At 38.0% G+C, this 18,810-nt stretch overlaps 1 protein-coding gene across 4 annotated transcripts in view; it reads left to right on the forward strand.

Annotated features, from left to right (window-relative positions):
- Positions 1-36: 36 nt before the first annotated feature.
- ZGRF1 (zinc finger GRF-type containing 1) overlaps positions 37-18,810 on the forward strand; it is an 84,042-nt gene continuing 65,268 nt past the window's right edge. For all 4 annotated transcript variants that reach the window (XM_045997335.1, XM_045997337.1, XM_045997336.1 and 1 more), the window contains exons 1-6: positions 37-279; positions 4,002-4,091; positions 6,092-6,172; positions 13,542-13,601; positions 14,952-15,137; positions 15,481-17,740. In XM_045997335.1, the coding sequence (XP_045853291.1) occupies positions 4,071-4,091; positions 6,092-6,172; positions 13,542-13,601; positions 14,952-15,137; positions 15,481-17,740 (2,608 nt within the window). In that variant the 5' untranslated portion in view covers positions 37-279; positions 4,002-4,070. The remainder of the gene's footprint in view (positions 280-4,001; positions 4,092-6,091; positions 6,173-13,541; positions 13,602-14,951; positions 15,138-15,480; positions 17,741-18,810) is intronic.

The following is an 18,810-nucleotide window of genomic DNA, read 5'->3' on the forward strand; positions in this document are numbered from 1 at the left end:
CACAGGCCTTCGCCGGGGAAATTCGAAAGTGGATTTTATGGACAGGTGAAGTCAGTTGTTTTCCCCGGGTGAGGGTGTTTAGGGAAAAGGATTTGAGCGAGAGGCGGCGTCGCAATTTAGGGAAAAGGTTGAAAGAATCAATTCCGCCAGAAGCGGACCGTTGCTGGTGCTATATGGAACCAGGTTTGGATAGTGACAGTCACAGCCTGCTCGGAATCTCTGTTAAATTGGTGCCTTCGTCTTTACCGCTTTTCCCAGCCTCTGCTTTGCAGTTCCAGCGTAAGTGTGAAGACCAGAGAGGGTTTTGGTTTTTGCATTTAGGACTGACAGAGGGTTAAGTCTCTTTGCCATTTGGTTACATATTATCATGGTAATTATTTCGGCAAATGAAATGTGGGCTTGTCTTATTTTGGATGAATGGCTTCTTAACAGGATCTTGGGTTGGAGACTCTGGAGCTTTTAAATCTGTGAACCGTTTAGAGATTCTAAAGGTCCTGCTTGTTCCCAAACAAAAAGACCAAAAACATCTCGTAGTTAAAAGGAAGAATAGCTCATATATTATTGAGAACACCGAATTTTATATATGAATGTATAAAGCAACGTAAGGACGTATGGGAATATATATGTTGGGGGGGTATGTGTGCATGTTTGTGGTTATATAATTACCACAGCATCTGAGGTCTCCATACTGCCTTAAAAACTTTGTACATTAAACTTTCACATGTTGGAGGTGGGTCAACAACACTGGATGTGGCTAGATGAAGACTTTCAGAAATTTTTTTAATATTTGCACTTAAATACGTCATTTGTTAGCTAATGCCGTTTTTCCTATTTAATGTAAAAAAAAAAAAGGCTGTGGACTCTACTTCGATGTAGGAATTAGGCCTCTTCTAAATATTTAAAAATGAAGTTAGCCTTTTTTTTTTTTAAAGATTTTATTTATTTATTTGACAGATAGAGATTACAAGTAGGCAGAGAGGCAGGCAGAGAGAGAGAGGAGGAAGCAGGCTCCCTACCGAGCAGAGAGCCGGATGCGGGACTCCATCCCAGGACCCTGAGATCATGACCTGAACCGAAGAAAGGGGCTTTAACCCACTGAGCCACCCAGGCGCCCGTGAAGTTAGCCTTTTTTTAAAAGCTAGTCTTCGTTTTGTTATAATCTAACTTACCACTTATGAGGGTATGGATCTTCACAATTCCTTTTAAGTTGTAAGTCCTGAAGTATTATCTCTAATTTAGAAAAACAATGGGGAATTTATCTTGCAGTTCCTAAATAGATTATAAGTAATCTTAAATTAGTCTGCACTGGATTACTATCTGTATTTGTGGTGATAATATCTACTCTTCAGGATTCTGAGATTGACAAATATGTATATAATATAGTCCAATTTTTGCCTGACATACTAGGTACTCAATAAATAGTCATTTGATATTTGTGAGTAGGAGCACCAGAATTTAGACTACTTATTTTTAAAAATTTCTCCTTCATCTTCTTTTTTTTTTTTTTTAAAGATTTTTATTTATTTATTTGACAGAGAGAGATCACAAGTATTCAGAGAGGCAGGCAGAGAGAGTGAGAGGGAAGCAGGCTCCCTGCCGAGCAGAGAGCCCGATGCGGGACTCCATCCCAGGACCCTGAGATCATGACCTGAGCCGAAGGCAGCGGCCTAAACCACTGAGCCACCCAGGCGCCCCATTCTTTTTTTTTTTTTTTTTTAAACTCTGTTCCCTTCATTGGGCTTGAACACATGGCCTGGAAATCAAGAGTTGCATGCTCTGCAGACCGAGCCAGCCAGGGGCTTCTAGACTACTTAGTTTGAATTCTGAATCTGCCATTTACTTATTTTGTGCTCTTGAGGAAATTACTTACTATTATGTACCTTAGTTTCCTTTCTTGTAAAATAAATGTAAAAAATAGTATCTATACCATGAAGTTGTGAGCATTTAAAGCATGTTAAGTGTCCAGCACAAAGTTACACTGAATAAATGATAACTCTTATTAAAGAGATCTCATATCATTAACTGCCACATGCCAAGCACTGTGCTTACACCATGTAGTCTCATACGGATGTAAAATGTCCAACACATTCAGTGTTGGAAGCAAGTTGCTCTAAAAGCAGTAGTGAATGATGTGTTTCTCTGGACCTTTGTTATTTTCTTGGCATTCATTAGGCATTTAGCAATTCCTTTGGGCTTGAGTAAAGGGATATGGGAGTTTTATCTGGAAGGCAGTGCCTCTCTCTGTAGGCCTGTGTCCTGTCCTGTGAACTATGTTGTGGGTCAAGTTTTCATATCTCATTTGCTTAATCCTTTATCTCTCCTATCTCAGCAACCAGTGCAATCTTCGTTAAAACACAAGTCAGATTATGTAATCTTATTCTTAAAACTGTACCCTTCGCACTTTTATAGAATAAAGTTCATACAGCTCAGCATAGCGTAGAAGCTCCTCCGACTCCTATTCTCATTTTTATCAGTCTTCTCTCTCACTCTTCACTGTCTTAAATAGACCCCTTAATTGTACTGAGTTCCTTGGTCATGCCTTGCTCTGTCTTTTACAGGTCCTTATATATTTTGATTCCTGTTTGGAAATACATTCCTGGCATCTTCTTTCAGTTATGGTTATTTCAGCTTATAGCTTAAATATTTATGTTCTTCCGGAAACCTTATTTGATGCCATAGACCCAGTTGGGTTCGCCTCCTGTGCTTATTTTTTTTTTTTTTTTTTAAGATTTTATTTATTTATTTGACAGAGAGATATCACAAGTAGACAGAGAGGCAGGCAGAGAGAGAGAGAGGGAAGCAGGCTCGCCGCTGAGCAGAGAGCCCGATGCGGGACTCGATCCCAGGACCCTGAGATCATGACCTGAGCCGAAGGCAGCGGCTTAACCCACTGAGCCACCCAGGCGCCCTCCTGTGCTTATTTTTGACATGTTTTATTGTAATTACTGTTTATCAACCTGCTGTCCTGGAAATTCCTTGGTTAGAAAAGTATTTGTTCATTTTAATACCTCAACCCAACAATGTCTGGGAAATACTAAAGCAAGTACTAAATAAATACATGTAATTTATAAATAATATGTATGTGGTTTATCTTATATGTATAAAGAGGGAATTGAATCCAGAATTGCAAATAATAATTTTATTTAATCATCCTAGGTCTTTAGCCCTGTGTTCTCAAACCTGAGCATGTATCCCTATCACCTGCAGGGCATGTTAAAACGAAGCATGGGTCCAAACTCAGACCTTCTGATTTAAAAAGTCCAGGGTAGGACCCACAAACTTGCATGGGTCCAAACTCAGACCTTCTGATTTAAAAAGTCCAGGGTAGGACCCACAAACTTGAATTTCTAACTACTTACCAGGTGATGCTGATGCTGTTGGTCCAGGGATCATACCTTTGGAACCACTCCTTTAGAAAAAAAGATTTTTCTTTGGCATCTCTATTTACTTCTTCAATTCACCATCAGTAATATTAGATTTCCAAATTTGCCCACAGTAACAGTTTTATCCAGTAGCATAGGATAAATAAAGTCCTTATTGTAGTGATAGTGAAAAGATTATTCCTTACAGAGGACATTTGTGTATTAGATCCTGGATACTGTGATTATTTTGACTTTAAGCTATAAAAGGGAACATTCAGAACACAAGGGGGCCATCTTGTGGTGGCCATAGCAATTCAGAAAATGAAAAGTTGAAGCTCTGTATAAGAAATTCATATGTTGGGGGAAGAGGGATCATTTTCTGATCCATGTTATGGCACTTGGAAAAAAGCTTAGCATACTACTAATTATTTTATACATTTTACTTGGCTCTCTTTTTACTTGGAAAATTCTTTTTCCACCTGGTGGGATCACTCTTTTATTGTGTAATTAGTATCATACAATTTGGTAATCACATAGTCTTAGAACTCTTAGATTCCTATGTCAAGAGTTTGTGGGAAACAGTCATATTTGATACTCGTTTCATCAGGGTTGAATATTCTTTGTCTGTTTTCATTTTAGGTCATATAAATAACTGAATAACCACCATTATTTTTTGGACCTGACTTGTGTATAATTTCAGAAGAAATAATGGAAAGCCAGGAATTTATTGTGAGTCTTACAGTTTTCACTATTTCCTTTTTTCTTTTTTTTTTAAGTCCTCTATTTTTAAATTTTTTTAAGATTTTATATTCAAGTAATCTCTATACCCAATGTGGGGCTTGAACTCACAACCCTGAGATTAAGAGTTGCATACTCCACTGACTGAGCCCCCAGTCAGGGTCCCCAGTATTTCCTTTTTCTTTCTTCCTTTCACATTTCACAAATGTCTTGCCGGGGTTTACAGATTTTTTTTTCTTTTAAAGATTTTATTTATCTATTTGACAGGCAGAGATTACAAGTAGGCAGAGAGGCAGGCAGAGAGAGAGAAGAGGAAGCAGGCCCTCTGCCGAGCAGAGAGCCCGATGCGGGGCTCGATCCCAGGACCCTGGGATCATGACCCGAGCCAAGGGCAGAGGCTTTAACCCACTGAGCCACCCAGGTGCCCTGGGGTTGACAGATTTAACAAAAAACAAAAAACCCCAAAACCTAAAAGCAGGACGCTTAGGTAAATTTGAATATCAGATAAACAGTGAATAATTTTTTTGGTATAAGTATGTATGTCTCAAATATAGCCCTCTATTTTTCTGGCAACTTTATCTCTTGTCTACTACTCATGTTAGTTACATAAAAATCCTTGTAAGCTCTTTGTTGTGATCAGGAAATAATTTCTTCTGAAGAAGTGCCATGCCTCTTCTATCTAGATCAGTGATCCCCCCCTTTTTTTAAAGAGATTTTTATTTATTTATTTGACAGACAGAGATCACAAATAGGCAGAAAGGCAGGCAGAGAGAGAGGAGGAAGCAGGCTCCCTGCCAAGCAGAGAGCCCGATGGAATCATGACCCTAGCCAAAGGCAGAGGCTTTAACCCACTAAGCCACCCAGGCACCCCTAGATCAGTGATTCTTAAACTGTTTGGACTTAGGATGCTATTATACTCTTAAAAATTATTGAGGAGGGGCGCCTGGGTGGCTCAGTGGGTTAAGCCTCTACCTTTGGCTCAGGTCATGATCCTAGGGTCCTGGGATTGAGCCCCACATCGGACTCTCTGCTCAGCCAGGAGTCTGCTTCCTCCTCTCTCTGCCTGCCTCTCCACCTACTTGTAATCTCTGTCAAATAAATAAAATCTTAAAAAAAAAAAATTATTGAGGAGCCCAGAGAATTTCTGATTATGGGGCTTATATCTGTTGCTATCTTTCATATGAGAACTTGTAACAGAAATTTAAAAAATATTAATTCATTAAAAAACCCATTACATTTAACATAAATTACTTTTTAAAAATGGAAATAGGTATATTTTCCAAAACAACAACAGAAAAAAAACACAATGAAAAGTAGCATTGCTATACATTTTTTTTACAAGTTCCCTTAGCATTTGATTTCATAGACCGCTGGATTCTCAGATCTGCCTCTGCATTTAGTCTGAAATTGAATTTCGCAACATTACACATACATAACCCTGGGAGACCACTATGCATGCCTGAAGAAAGAAGAGTGAAAAGGCAAATAACATCATGGAAATAATTTTGGTTTCAAGACCCCTGAAAAAGTCTTAGGAACCTCTAAGAATCTCTAGACTACATTTTGAGCACAGATCATGACTTCTGTGTAACCCAACAAATTTTTTCCTTGCCGCTGATGACTGAAAAGCTCAAAATGATATTTGTTGTTCAGTTAACTTTTCAGTTTTCTCCTTAGATTTTACTTCTCCTTTCTCCCCTGCCTTGCCTTTTACTACTGAGTTTCCTTTTTTAAAATTGATTTTTTTTTTTAAATTTAAAATAACCATAAACTCTATGCCCAGTATGGAGCTTGAACTCAAAACCCTGAGATCAGAGTCACATGTTTTACCGAGTGGGGCAGGATCCTTAATGTTTTGTTGTTATCGTTATGGTATCTTTTACTTCAATAAAGGATGTCTAAATATTTTTTATATATAGGAAGGGTATAAGAATATGCAACATTTAATACATGTAAGTAGAAACCATTTCTTTTGTCCTTTTGGAAATAAGGTACTGTATACTCATCAAAAGATGAAGAAGTCAAAAGTATGGCAAGATGGAATTCTGAAGATCACTCACTTAGGAAACAAAGTAAGTACAAAGCAGTTGACTCTAGAGTCCAAAAGCTAGATTCTTGCTTTTTGATTGAATATTAAGAAGACTCTGTAGATAGTAGAATGTTGGCTATGTCCATAAGCTGATATAGTATGAAAATAGAAGTTGTCAAATAATTGCCACATTACGGTGATTAATTTGTACATTTTAAAAGTTCAGTAAATAGTATTTACTTTGTTTTGATTTTTAAAATTTGAAATGGATTTTCTGTAAAACTTTTTAGGTATTTTGAAACATTTTTATCTTTACAGGAAATAAAAGAGTTTAATGGTACAAAAAAACTTTTAAAATATATTTCAAACACTGTAAAGCTCAGTGAGATTGTATATATAGAGTTTGACGTACTGTTTTAGGAAAGCTGCCAATTTCTAAAAATTTTGTAGAGTTCTTCTATTTTCACATTTTCTTTGAATCTTACTTTGGTTATGATATGATCCTATCAGTCTTGAGAGAATTATTTACCTGGGTGATCTTTCACTTTACTAGATATGGTGATCCTCCTTTATGTGCTTTTTTCCCTCATTCCAAGTATCTCCATCTGCCGAATTGTAATTTTCTCTTACTAGTTCTTATGGCCTTATGCAACACTCTTGGCTGCTCCATTCTTCATAACAATTCTTCCTTTGACTTCTGTGACACCACATTTTCCTGAGGTTGCTTACTGACATCTAAGTATTTTCTGTGGGCTTATTCTCTTCTCAAACTTTGAAGTTTTCTTTAGAACTCAGCCATACATGTACTTACACAGAAATATATAAAGAAATGTGAATCTTTCTTTTTTAATCTTTTCTTTTAAAGATTTTATTTATTTATCTTGAGAGAGAGTGAGAGAGAGCACGAGGTTGGGTAGTAGACAGAGAGGGAGAAGCAGACTCCCAACTGAGCAGGAGCCTGGTCTATCCCAGGACCCTCCGATCATGATCTGAGCCAAACACAAATGCTTAACTGACTGAGCCATTCAGATCCCCAAATCTCTCTTTCTATGTGTGTGTGTGTGTGTGTGTGTGTGCGCGCGCGCGCGTGTGTGTGTGTGTGTATGAAGAGAGAGGGAAAAAAGAAATTTATTCTAGGGAATTTGGTCATGTGGTTGTGGAGGCTAACAAGTGCCAAGATCTGTGGTTGGTAAGATGGAGACCCAACAAAGCCAATTGTGTAGTTTCAGTATAAATGATGGGAGGGGGGCGCCTAGGTGGCTCATTGGGTTAAGCCTCTGCCTTCTGCTCAGGTCAAGATCTCAGGGTCCTGGGATCGAGCCTCGCATCGGGCTCTCTGCTCAGCGGGAAGCCTGCTTTCCTCTCTCTCTCTGTCTGCCCCTCTGCCTACTGTGATCCCTCTCTCTCTGTCAAATTAAAAAAAAATTAAAAAGAAAACAAAAAAACAAATAAATGATGGGAGGTTTGAGACTAAGGTAGAGGCAGTGTTTCCGATTGAATCAAAAGGCAGGAGAATACTTATGTCCTAGCTCAGAGACAGTAGGCAGGAGTTTTCTCTTACTCAGTCCTTCCACTGATTGCATAAGGCCCACCCACTTAGGGAGAACAATCTGTTCCATTTGCTTATTATTTTTATTGAGGTATAATTGACATTTAACATAATATTAGTTTCAAGTATACAACATAATGACTTGCTATTTGTATACATTGCAAAATTATCCCATTAAGTGTAGTCACCATCTGTCACCATACATAGTTAACAATATTTTTTGTACTAAGGACTTTTAAGACTTTTAGCAACTTTTATTTTTTTTTTTTTAAAGATTTATTTTTTTGACAGATAGAGATTACAAGTAGGCAGAGAGGCAGGCAGAGAGAGAGAGAGAGGAGGAAGCAGGCTCCCAGCCAAGCAGAGAGCCCGATGCGGGGCTCGATCCCAGGACCCTGGGATCATGACCTGAGCCGAATGCAGAGGCTTTAACCTGCTGAGCCACCCAGGCGCCCCCTTTTAGCAACTTTTAAATATGCAATGCAGTGGGGCACCTGGGTGGCTTAGTCAGTTGAACAGCTGCTTTTGGCTTGGGTCATGATCCCAGGGTCCTGGGATCGAGTCCTGAATCGGGCTCCCTGCTCAATAGGGAGCCCAATTCTCCATCTTCCTCTGCCTGCTGCTCCCCCTACTTGTGCATGCTCTCTCTCTGTCAAATAAATAAGTAAAATCTTTTAAAAAAAATGTAATACAGTATTATTAATTATGGTCATCATGCTATATATTGTTTATTTTATAACTAAAGTTGTGTATCTTTTGACTCCCTTCATCTATTTAGCAAGCCCCCCCCCACTGCCACTCTCCCTCAGATCGATTTTTTAAAAAAGCTTAAATTGTCATCTGCCAGGCATGCTATAAATGTGTCAACTTAAGTCTACATAACTCCACTTTTAGAGTACTATTTTTGTCTCTATTTTACTGAGGTTGAAACTGAGACACAGAAAGATAAAGTAGCTTGTCCACAGATCTCACAGCTAGAGAGTGGAGGAGTCATATGTGACCCTAGGCTTTTTGGCTCCAGAGCCCATATCCTAACCAGTCTATTATAGTTTCTCTTAATACTACTGAATTGAAAGAACTACTTTATTAGTCCTACTCCTCAGCAGTTATAGGTCTCCATATTCTGTGGGTTTTTTGTTTTTTTTTAATTTTATTTTATTTAGGGATTCCTGGGTGGCTCAGTAGGTTAAGTGTTTGCCTTCAGCTTAGGTCATGATCCCAGGGTCCTGGGATCAAGCCTGATTTTGGGCTCCTTGATCATCAGGAAGCCTGCTTCTCCCTCTGACTCTGCCCTTCCCCCTGCTCATGCTTGCACTCTCTCTCTCAGACAAATAAGTAAATAAAATTTTTTTAAAAATTGAATTTTATTTAAATTTAATTAATTAACATAGTGTATTATTAGTTTCAGAGGTAGAGTTCAGTGATTCATCAGTTACATATAACACCCAGTGCTTATTACATCACATGCCGTCCTTAATGCCCATCACCCAGTTACCCCATCCCCCCACCTGCCTCCCCTCCAGCAACCCTCAGTTTGTTTCTGATAATCAGAAGTCTTTTGGGCGCCTGGGTGGCTTAGTTGGTTAGACATCTGCCTTCCGCTCAGGTCATGATCCCAGAACCCTGGGATCAATTCCCATGTTGGGCTCCCTGCTCAGCAGAAAGTCTGCTTTTCCCTCTCCCTCTGCTGCTCCCCCTGCTTGTGCTCTCATTCTCTCTGTGTCAAATAAATAAATAAAATCTTTTTTATTTTTTTAAGATTTTATTTATTTATTCGACACAGAGAGAGAGATCACAAGTAGGCAGAGAGGCGGGTGGGGTTGGGGGGGGGAAGCTGACTCCCTGCTGAGCAGAGAACCAGATGCGGGGCTCGATCCCAGGACCCTGAGATCATGACCTGAGCCGAAGGCAGAGGCTTAACTCACTGAGCCACCCAGGAGCCCCTAAATAAATAAAATCGTAAAAAAAAAAAAATTGTCTTATAGTTTTCCTCTCTCTCTCTGATTTCATCTTATTTTATTTTTGCCTTCTTTCCCCTGTGATCCTCTGTTTTGTTTCTTAAATTCCAATGAGTGAAATCATATAATTGTCTTTCTCTGATGGACTTATTCCATATTCTGTTCTTACTCCATGTATCTATCACTGTGAAGTTATCAATAAGAGCAGCTTTTCAATGTAGAAAGACTACTTATTTGTGAATTAACAATTAAAACAGAAAAAGAAAAACTAGTTTTGCTTTAAGACTTCAAGTTCAGTTTACAAATCTGATTAACTTCAGTTTAACTTTCAGTGGGCTTAGTGTTCAGTCAACTTAAGTTGAACAAGCTAATACTCTCTTTTTAAAAAAATATTTATTTGAGAGTGAGATTGCAGAGGAAAAGAGAGAGCATGAGTTAGGGGTGGGCAGAGGGAGAGGGAGAAGTGGGCTCCCAGCTCAGCAGGCAGCCCAATGTGGCACTCAATCCCAAGACCCTGGGATTAGGACCTGAGTTGAAGGCAGACACTTAGCCAACTGAACCACCCGGATGCCCCACTAGATACTTTTGAAAAATTATTTTATTATTGTTATTATTTTATTTATTTTTTTGAGAGAGTGAGAGAGAGAGGGTGTGAGCATGAGTGGATCAGAGGGAGAGGGAGAGAGAATCCCAAGCAGACTGCACACCCAGTGCAGAGCTTGATGCAGGGCCCCATATCACGACTGTGAGATCGTGAACTGAGCTAAAAGCAAAAGTCAGGTGTTCAACTGACTGAGCCATCCGGTTGCCCCAAGCTAGATACTTTTAATAATCCATCTGTCAACAGACATAAAATTTTAAATATTTTAAATTTACAAATTTATTTGATTTTTTTCCCAAAGATTTTATTTTTAAATAATCTGCAATCACAGTATGGGGCTTGAACTGACAAACCTGAGATCAAGAGTCAAATGCTCCTACCAAACCAGCCAGATGCTACCCTGCTCCCTCCTTTTACTTATTTTTTTTTAAATATTTTATTTATTTGACAGAGAGACACAGCGAGAGAGGAAGCACAAGGAGGAGGAGTGGGAGAGGGAAAAGCAGGCTTCCCACCAAGGAGGGAGCCTGATGGGGAGCTCAATCTCAGGACCCTGGGATCATGACCTGAGCCGAAAGCAGATGTTTAAAGACTGAGCCACACAGGTGTTCCTGTCTCCTCCTTTTTAAGTAATCTCTGCATCTAACTTGGGGCTCAAACTCACAACTCCAAGATCAAGAGTTGCATGTTGTATTGACTGAGCCAGACAGCTGCCCCTAAGTTTCTTTCTTTAGCATTTTAGTTTCCCTAACAAACAAAACCTCCCAATTAAATCCTTCTAAGATTTTTTAAAAAGATGTATTTGTTTATTATATATACATATATATATAGAGAGAGTGCATGCACTCATGCAAACGAGGCGAGGGGCAGGAGAGAGAAAATCCGAGGCAGACCTTACACTGAGTGCAGAGTCCAACTCAGGACATGATCCCACAACCTTGAGATCATGATCTGAGCGGAAATGAGGAGTTGGATTCCTAGCCAAATGAGATACCCAGGCACCCCAACATTAAGATTTTGAGTTCCATTTTTAACTTAATGAATTTGCAGTGTAATAGGAACATCTAAGTAATTGGCTCCAGAGACCTGGAACTCAGGAAAGTTCTGGGCTACTAATATTGATTGGGAGTATATGGCATTTAGATGATATTTGAAGCTTCTGGAGTGAATTCATACATTTCTTTTTTTTTTTTTTTAATAAAAGAGAGAAAGGAGAAAGGAATGGCTTTTTTTTTTAAAATAAAGATTTTATTTGTTTATTTGACAGACAGAGATTTCAAGTAGGCAGAGAGGCAGGCAGAGAGAGAGGAGGAAGCAGGCTCCCTGCTGAGCAGAGAACCCGATGCGGGGCTCGATCCCAGGACACTGGGATCATGATCTGAGCCGAAGGCAGAGGCTTTAACCCACTGAGCCACCCAGGCACCCCCATACATTTATTTCTTTAACAGATGTTTTTTGAACACCTGTTAGGAGTTACACACTGTTCTAGGGGATCCAGAGGAAACAACATGTGAACCCCAATATTTCAACTTCATAGAAATATCATGGAGGAGACAGACCAGTAAACTAAATGAATATGTTTGTCTAGTGGGTTAGGCAGACAACAAGGAGTAGAGTGAGCAAGGATGAGAATGGAGATCAGGGGGATTATGTAGGCCTTATTGGTCATTGTACGAGCTTTTGTTCTTATTCTTTGGGAGCTGTGGAGACATTGGGAGGATTTGAGCAGAAGTATGATATGATCTGGTTTGTGTAGATGATATCACTCAAGAACGGAGGACAGAGGGGTGTCTGGGTGGCTCAGTCCATTAAGCATCCAACTCTTGATCCTACCTCAGGTCTCACTCTCAGGTTTGTGAGTTTAAGTCCTGTTTTGGGCTCCACACTTAGTGTGGAGCCTACTTAAAAGACAAAAATGGAGAATATAGCATATAAAGAAGAGAGGGGAAAAGATAGAGCCTTTGTAAACACTAATCTTTTTAAATAGCTATATTGAGATATAATTCACATGGTTTTCAGTTCACCCCTTTAAAGTATTCAGTTCATTGTTTCTTTGTATATTCACAGAATTTTGCAACCATTACTACGACATAATTTTAGAACATTTCTAACCCCCAAAAGAAATCCTATACCAGTAATGGTTACTACTTGGTACCCACCTCCCAGTCCTAAGCAACTATTAGTCTACTTACTGTCTCAATAGATTTGCCTATTCTGGACTTCTCACATGAATGGAATTGTGGTCCACAATATGTGGTCTTTCATTGAATGACTTCTTTCATTTAGCATGTTTTCAAGGTTCATCCATGTTGAAGCATGCTTTAATACTTTATTCCTTTTATTGCTCAGTAATAGTCTATTGTGTGGATATATCACATTTTATTTATCCATTCTTCAATTGATACACATTTGAGTTGTTTCCTGTTTTTGGCTGTTATGACTAATGCTGCTATGAACATTTGTGTGCAAGTTTTTGTGAAGACATAGCGTTTCATTTCTCTATATATGTAGAGTGGAGTGGACTTCCTGGATCACATGGCATCTCTCTCTTTATCTTTTTAAGGAACTGCCAAACTATTCTTCAAAGTGATGGAAACAGCAATATTTAAGGGACTAGTGGAGAAACTGCTATAAAAAATGGCTAAGTACACGAGGAGAAAGCCAGAAAATTTTAATTACCTTAACTTCCTTTTTCTCCCTTATAGCTTCCATTCAACAAATTTTATTCCTTATGCTTTATACAAGTCTCTTATCCCAATGCTGAATGCTTATTTCAAGCACTGATCATCTCCCCTAATCCTTCATGCCACAGCTTTTTTTTTTTTTAAAGATTTTATTTATTTATTTAAGAGAGAGAGAGAGAGTGCGTGCGTGCACACAGAGGGAGAAGCAGACTCCCTGCTGAGCAGAGAGCCCAGTTCTGGGCTCCATCCCAGGGCCCTGGGATTATGACCTGAGCCAAAGGTAGATGCTTAACCAACTGAACCACTCAGGCACCCCATTTACTCATCTTGCCTCTTGTTTTGCCCTCTCAGGCATTCCAATTCTATTTTTTTCCAGTTCCATTCCAGGATCCTCCTGGTAGAGATTAAGTTCATAAATTTCTGATGCATATACCTTTGCTGTCTTCCACAGACTGAAGAGTTCCTTAGGAAATATTTGAAATAGATGTACTTTCTAATCCAAAACAAAGAGGCTAATTCTGTCATTTTACAATTTACTTATATAACCATGTTTGATTTGCTATTGAAGATGTTTAAGAAAAGCAGAATTATATATTTTTTAACATTTTGTTTTGATATAGGCAATTTTATATGATGACAAAGGAGAATGTTTGGAGAGTATATTTCTTAAGTGCCTTGAGGTATTTTAATGTTTCTATCTTATTTTTAAGTTTCTTAAATCTCTGTATTTAACTTAAAAAATCTCTTTACTTCCTTTATGAATATTGTTAAAGAGTATAGTCATGGTATTAATGGTATTAATTATAGCTAGTACTTCTTTAACATTTATTATTAGCCACCTCTGTGGTAAAAACTTTTAGATATTGTTACATTTAATCTTTAGACAACTCTGTGATTTTTTTTTTTTTTAGATTAGGAGTACAGTACTGAAAGGTTCAGTAACTTGCCCATATTCATAGAATTGCAGTGGTAGGGCTGGGATATGGACCCCAGAAACTGGCTCTGTAACCTAATTGTATTACATGGTCTTGATAGGCTGAGAATTATAATGGGTAATATTTTAAGAAATTTTTCCTATATATAATATTTTCTCAAATATTCTCTGTTTTTCCTTTTGGAGAAAGAAAAGGAACTAAAGGCATATTTTAGTGTAAAGAATAAGGATATTAAAGTTTGGTTATTCTGGGTTCATATTCCACTTTCAGGTGCTTCCTAGCTAACCTAGCTTCTCTTGTGTCTGAATTCTGTACTGTAAAACATAGACCATAAGATAGACTTTATTGTGTTGGTCTAAAAATTAGAAATAATTTATGTAAGCTGCAGTTTAATATGGTCATTCTAAAAGTGTTAAAGTGGATATTCTTATCATTGTGTTGATTTTGGCCATGGTGTTAAATTTTTTAAAAAATTTTTTGTGGCATTAATAGTGGTTGTGGTATTTTTGTATTTACCAAAAGAGTCTATAAAAAGCACTATCTTAACAGATGCTTAATTGGGTCTAACTACTGTTGTTATTATTTCATTTTAAATTTCATTAGGAAAGACTAAGCATATTATCTGTGATAATACACAATTTTGTGTATCACCAACTAGGCTGATAATCTTATTTTTTTTTTAAGATTTTATTTATTTGAGAGAGAGAGAAGGAGTGAGCAGGAGAGAGAGAGACCATGAGCAGTGGGGAGAGGCACAGGGAGACGCAGACTCCTCACTAAGCAAGGGAGCCTGATGTTGGGCTCCATTCTAGGATCCTGGGATCATGACTTGAGTCAAAGGCAGACACTCAACCGACTGAGCCACCCAGGCTACCTGATAGCTCTAATTTTGCTATATTACTATCCTTTTTTGTGCTTATTGGTAGTTAACTAGTCTATAATAATAAATGAAGATTTAACTATTGATTCATACATTTAATAACTATTATCTTTTGTGTCTTGCTAGTGCTAATGACCTACTAGAACACATAAACACATAATTAGATGTATGTGATTTTAAATTTATTTTTAAAAATTTATTCTTTTAAAATTTAGGTGAAGCCTGGAGATGACCTAGAAAGTGATCGATACTTAATCACAGTTGAGGAGGTTAAAGTTGCTGGAAACATAGCTGTTAAACAGGATGTCATTAAGGAAGCATCAGAGTTAAATCCAAGGAGATTAATATCCTCTGGCCGGTCCCTTGGATGTCCGCCTGCTGGTTTAAAAAGAAAGTTTACTGTAAGTTTCTCTGTTGAAAATAATAAATCAGTATATATTTCTAATATTATTTTAAGAAGTAGTGAATTTGAAACTATTGTACTCTATCGTTAAAATGGTATTTCATAATAAATGTTTAGGTAGTGAGGAAGTAAACCCTAATTAGAAAAATCTTAATACAAATGAGTATTTACATTTTAATCTTGCAAATTTTATATCTTTATTATTTTACCTTGCAAAATAGACACATTCCTTTTTCTTCTCTTTCCTTTTCTTTTTTCCCCCTTTTTTTTTTGAAAGCCAGTCCGTTTCAAAGTTTCTTTATAGATAACGGAACAGCTAATAATTGTTTTCATATTTTTAGGGTTTTCGAGGACCGCGTCAAGTGCCAAAGAAAATGATTATTACAGAAAATGGTGAATCTGCAGAGTCACTTGAGGCTAAGAAACCTGGCCCTACTTTTCTTTCTCCTTTCTATAGCACACCTCCTTTGTTTTCTACTGCTGGCAAGAAAGATAGAAATAATATGCCAAGAGACCCTGAGAACAGTGTCACTTACAAAGACAGAGAGACAAGTGGCTTACATTTTTCTTCGGTTGTCTCTACTCCATCCTTCAAGAATAACCCAGAAATGAAATGTGAAGAAAATTATTTTTGCTCTCCTGTCTATTCTGTAAATAAGCATTCAGGTTCTGCACTGACCAGTGAGATCTTAAAAAAAGATGGTTTGACATCTCATTGTTTAGGAGTTTCACAAAACATCAGAAGCAAAGCACAGATATTAGCTCTTCTGAAGTCCAAATCAACTGGTACATTTGAAGAATTAAATTCTGGGACTACAGAACATCTGACCCAGATACAACTACAAGGAAGCATAAACATTCCTATTAAACCAAAGTGCATAGTTGAACAAGAAGCCTGTGCTGAGACGAAGAGCACAGACAGTTTACACCACCAGCATCAATCAGAAACTACCACGAAAAATAAAAGCCGATGGGCCATGTATTTATCCTCCCAGAGCTCACCTGTACATTCTTCTACTGAAGATGGAAATAATATAGAAAGGAAACCAAAGACCCAGGGAGACAGTACAAATTTAGATTTGGAAGACCTTTTGGTACAAGAGAGGATACAGGTCTCTGAAACATGTGCTGAAAAGAGTAAAAAGTATAATGAGGTCAAGCCAGTAGATGATAGTGATCAGTTATTGGATCAGGAAGTAAAATTGGAAATTCCTTTATTCTGTAAAAGCAACAGCTTACCAGTTACTTGTAGCAGTGTGGAGTGTGATGGCTTATTATCAGAATATGACATTAAAAAGAATAATAAAATACCTGTTAGTCAAAATGACAAGATGTGTTTAAAAGGATCAACTCTCAGTCAAGAAAATGCCCAGGAGGTAAAGAAGTATGAACAGCCACTGTCATTCCTGCCAGAATCTGAGCATCTGCAAACTGAGTCTTCTATAGCTAACAATTCTAGGATCTCTGATGACTTTACCAACATGCTTTCTAAAAGTAATACTGATAATGGAAATCATAACAGTATTCCTGAACCTATGAGTAATGTAACACAGCCACTTGTGGAGGTGAGTTTTAATCTGAACAATTTTGAAACCAGCGACACTGAGGAGGAATCACAGGAAGACAACAAAATTTCCCAGGATTCAGAGGGTTGGGTAAAGGAAACTTTGGTTAGTGACAGCAGTTTGAGTGTTCAGAAGAGATGTGAAGATACAAGCTGTAAGAAAATGGGCAGTGAACATTTGTCTCTTTTAACATCTATTGGGGATAAACCTACAGAGACATTTCCTATTAAAGAGACTCTGCTGTCAGAGTTTTGTGATAAAGCTTGCGTAGGTGTTGACAGAGGACCTTGGAAAACTGGAAACATTAGAAAAGAAATAGAAGAGTGTAGTGATACTTTAAGCAGTTTTGACTCATCTTTAGAGGGGACTGATGTATCTGTAGATAATAATGAAAATGCTAATAAATCTATTCAAAAAGTCAGAATTAACTATGATATTGCTTCACTACAGAATAAATCTAAAGATATAAGCTCAGATTTACATATTCCTTGTTTAAACATAGCCACTGATCAGACTCCTAAAAACAGCCCATTCTCAGAACAGGCTGAGCCTCAGCCTTTTATTATGGGAAGTAACTTAGACAAAAATGATGAATGGCTTTTACTGTCAACGTCAAGCAGTGACATCAGTATCCAAGAATTAAATGTTAATCATAATCACTCTGAAGAATGTGTTGCTCTTGGTAAATCAAGTTCCCAAGTTTCTAATTCTTTGTTTTACCCTCTGGGAAAAAAGCATCCTATTTCCAAAGACACGGAAGCATGTATTCCTGAATCTGAAGATTTGCGAAGGATTAGAAGTTTAGACTATGACCATGTTGAAGTAGAAACTGATGGAGAGAGCAAACAATACTGCAATAGTTCTAGAAATCCTTCGGAATTCTCTGGATTAGTAAATAACATCTCCATTTTAAAGTCATTGTCTGAACACAGTACGGCTTTAGAAGGCTTGGAAATATTGAAAAAGAAAAGTACTACCTTTAAACAACAAGGAACTCTGAGCCAGATGACTTATGAGCCAGATAACAATCCTGAAGGTTAGATTGGCATGTTTGTTTTGGATTGTTTTCTGTATAGCTCAGAGGTTGGAAAGTATTTGCTTTGGAGGCTACATTAAAGAATTACATAGTAAATATATATATATGTATATATATATATATATATTTTTTTTTTTTTTTTTAAGAGATAAAGAGTGTGCCTGTGGAAGTGTGTGAGCAGGGGAAGGGGCAGAGGGAGAAGGAGAGAGAGAATCTTAAGCAGGTTACATGTCCAGCACAGAGCCTGATGCAGGGCTTGATCTCATGTCTTGAACCAAAGGTGTTTTGCCTATTGAGCCACCCAGGTGCCTAAGAATTAGATAGTATTTAAATAGGCAATATGTGTACTTGGTAAAATCAATTCTAATAGAGGATAAAATGGTGAAAAGGAAATCACCTGGGGTACCTGGGTGGCTAAGTGGGTTAAAGCCTCTGCCTTCAGCTCAGGTCATGATCCCGGAGTCCTGGAATCGAGCCCCACATTGGGCTCTCCGCTTGGCGGGGAGCCTGCTTCCCTCTCTCTCTGCCCGCCTCTCTGCCTACTTGTGATCTCTGTCAAATAAATAAATAAAATCTTAAAAAAAAAAGAAAAGTAAATCACCTTTGTAGTATAGTCCCTCAGTCCACTCCTAAGATTAGCTAGTTACCTTCCAGGGTATCCTTATGGAAATAAGCATATACAGGCACATATAAGCAAGTATGTATGTGAATATCCATTCCTATCATACATTTTTTTTTTTAAAGATTTTTAAAGGTAAAAACCTTTACAAATATGTAAAGTTCACAAATCCTTTTTTTTTTAAGATTTTATTTGAGAGAGAGTAAGAAAGAGCCTGAATGGTGGGGAGGGGCAGAGTGAGAAGCAGACTCCCAACTGAGCATGAAGCCCAGTGTGAGGCCCCATCCCAGGATCCCGAGATCATGACTTGAGCTGAAGGCAGATGCTTAACTGAGGTACCCAGGCACCCCTCTTTTGGTTTGTTTTTGCAATATTTCCTACTGAAAATACATAGAGTATTAAGTTCAAAATTTACTTGGGTGAGACATCTGGGTGGCCTAGTTGGTTGAGC

The sequence above is a fragment of the Meles meles genome, chromosome 2 (genome assembly GCF_922984935.1).
Source record: "Meles meles chromosome 2, mMelMel3.1 paternal haplotype, whole genome shotgun sequence".
NCBI classification, from domain to species: domain Eukaryota; kingdom Metazoa; phylum Chordata; class Mammalia; order Carnivora; family Mustelidae; genus Meles; species Meles meles.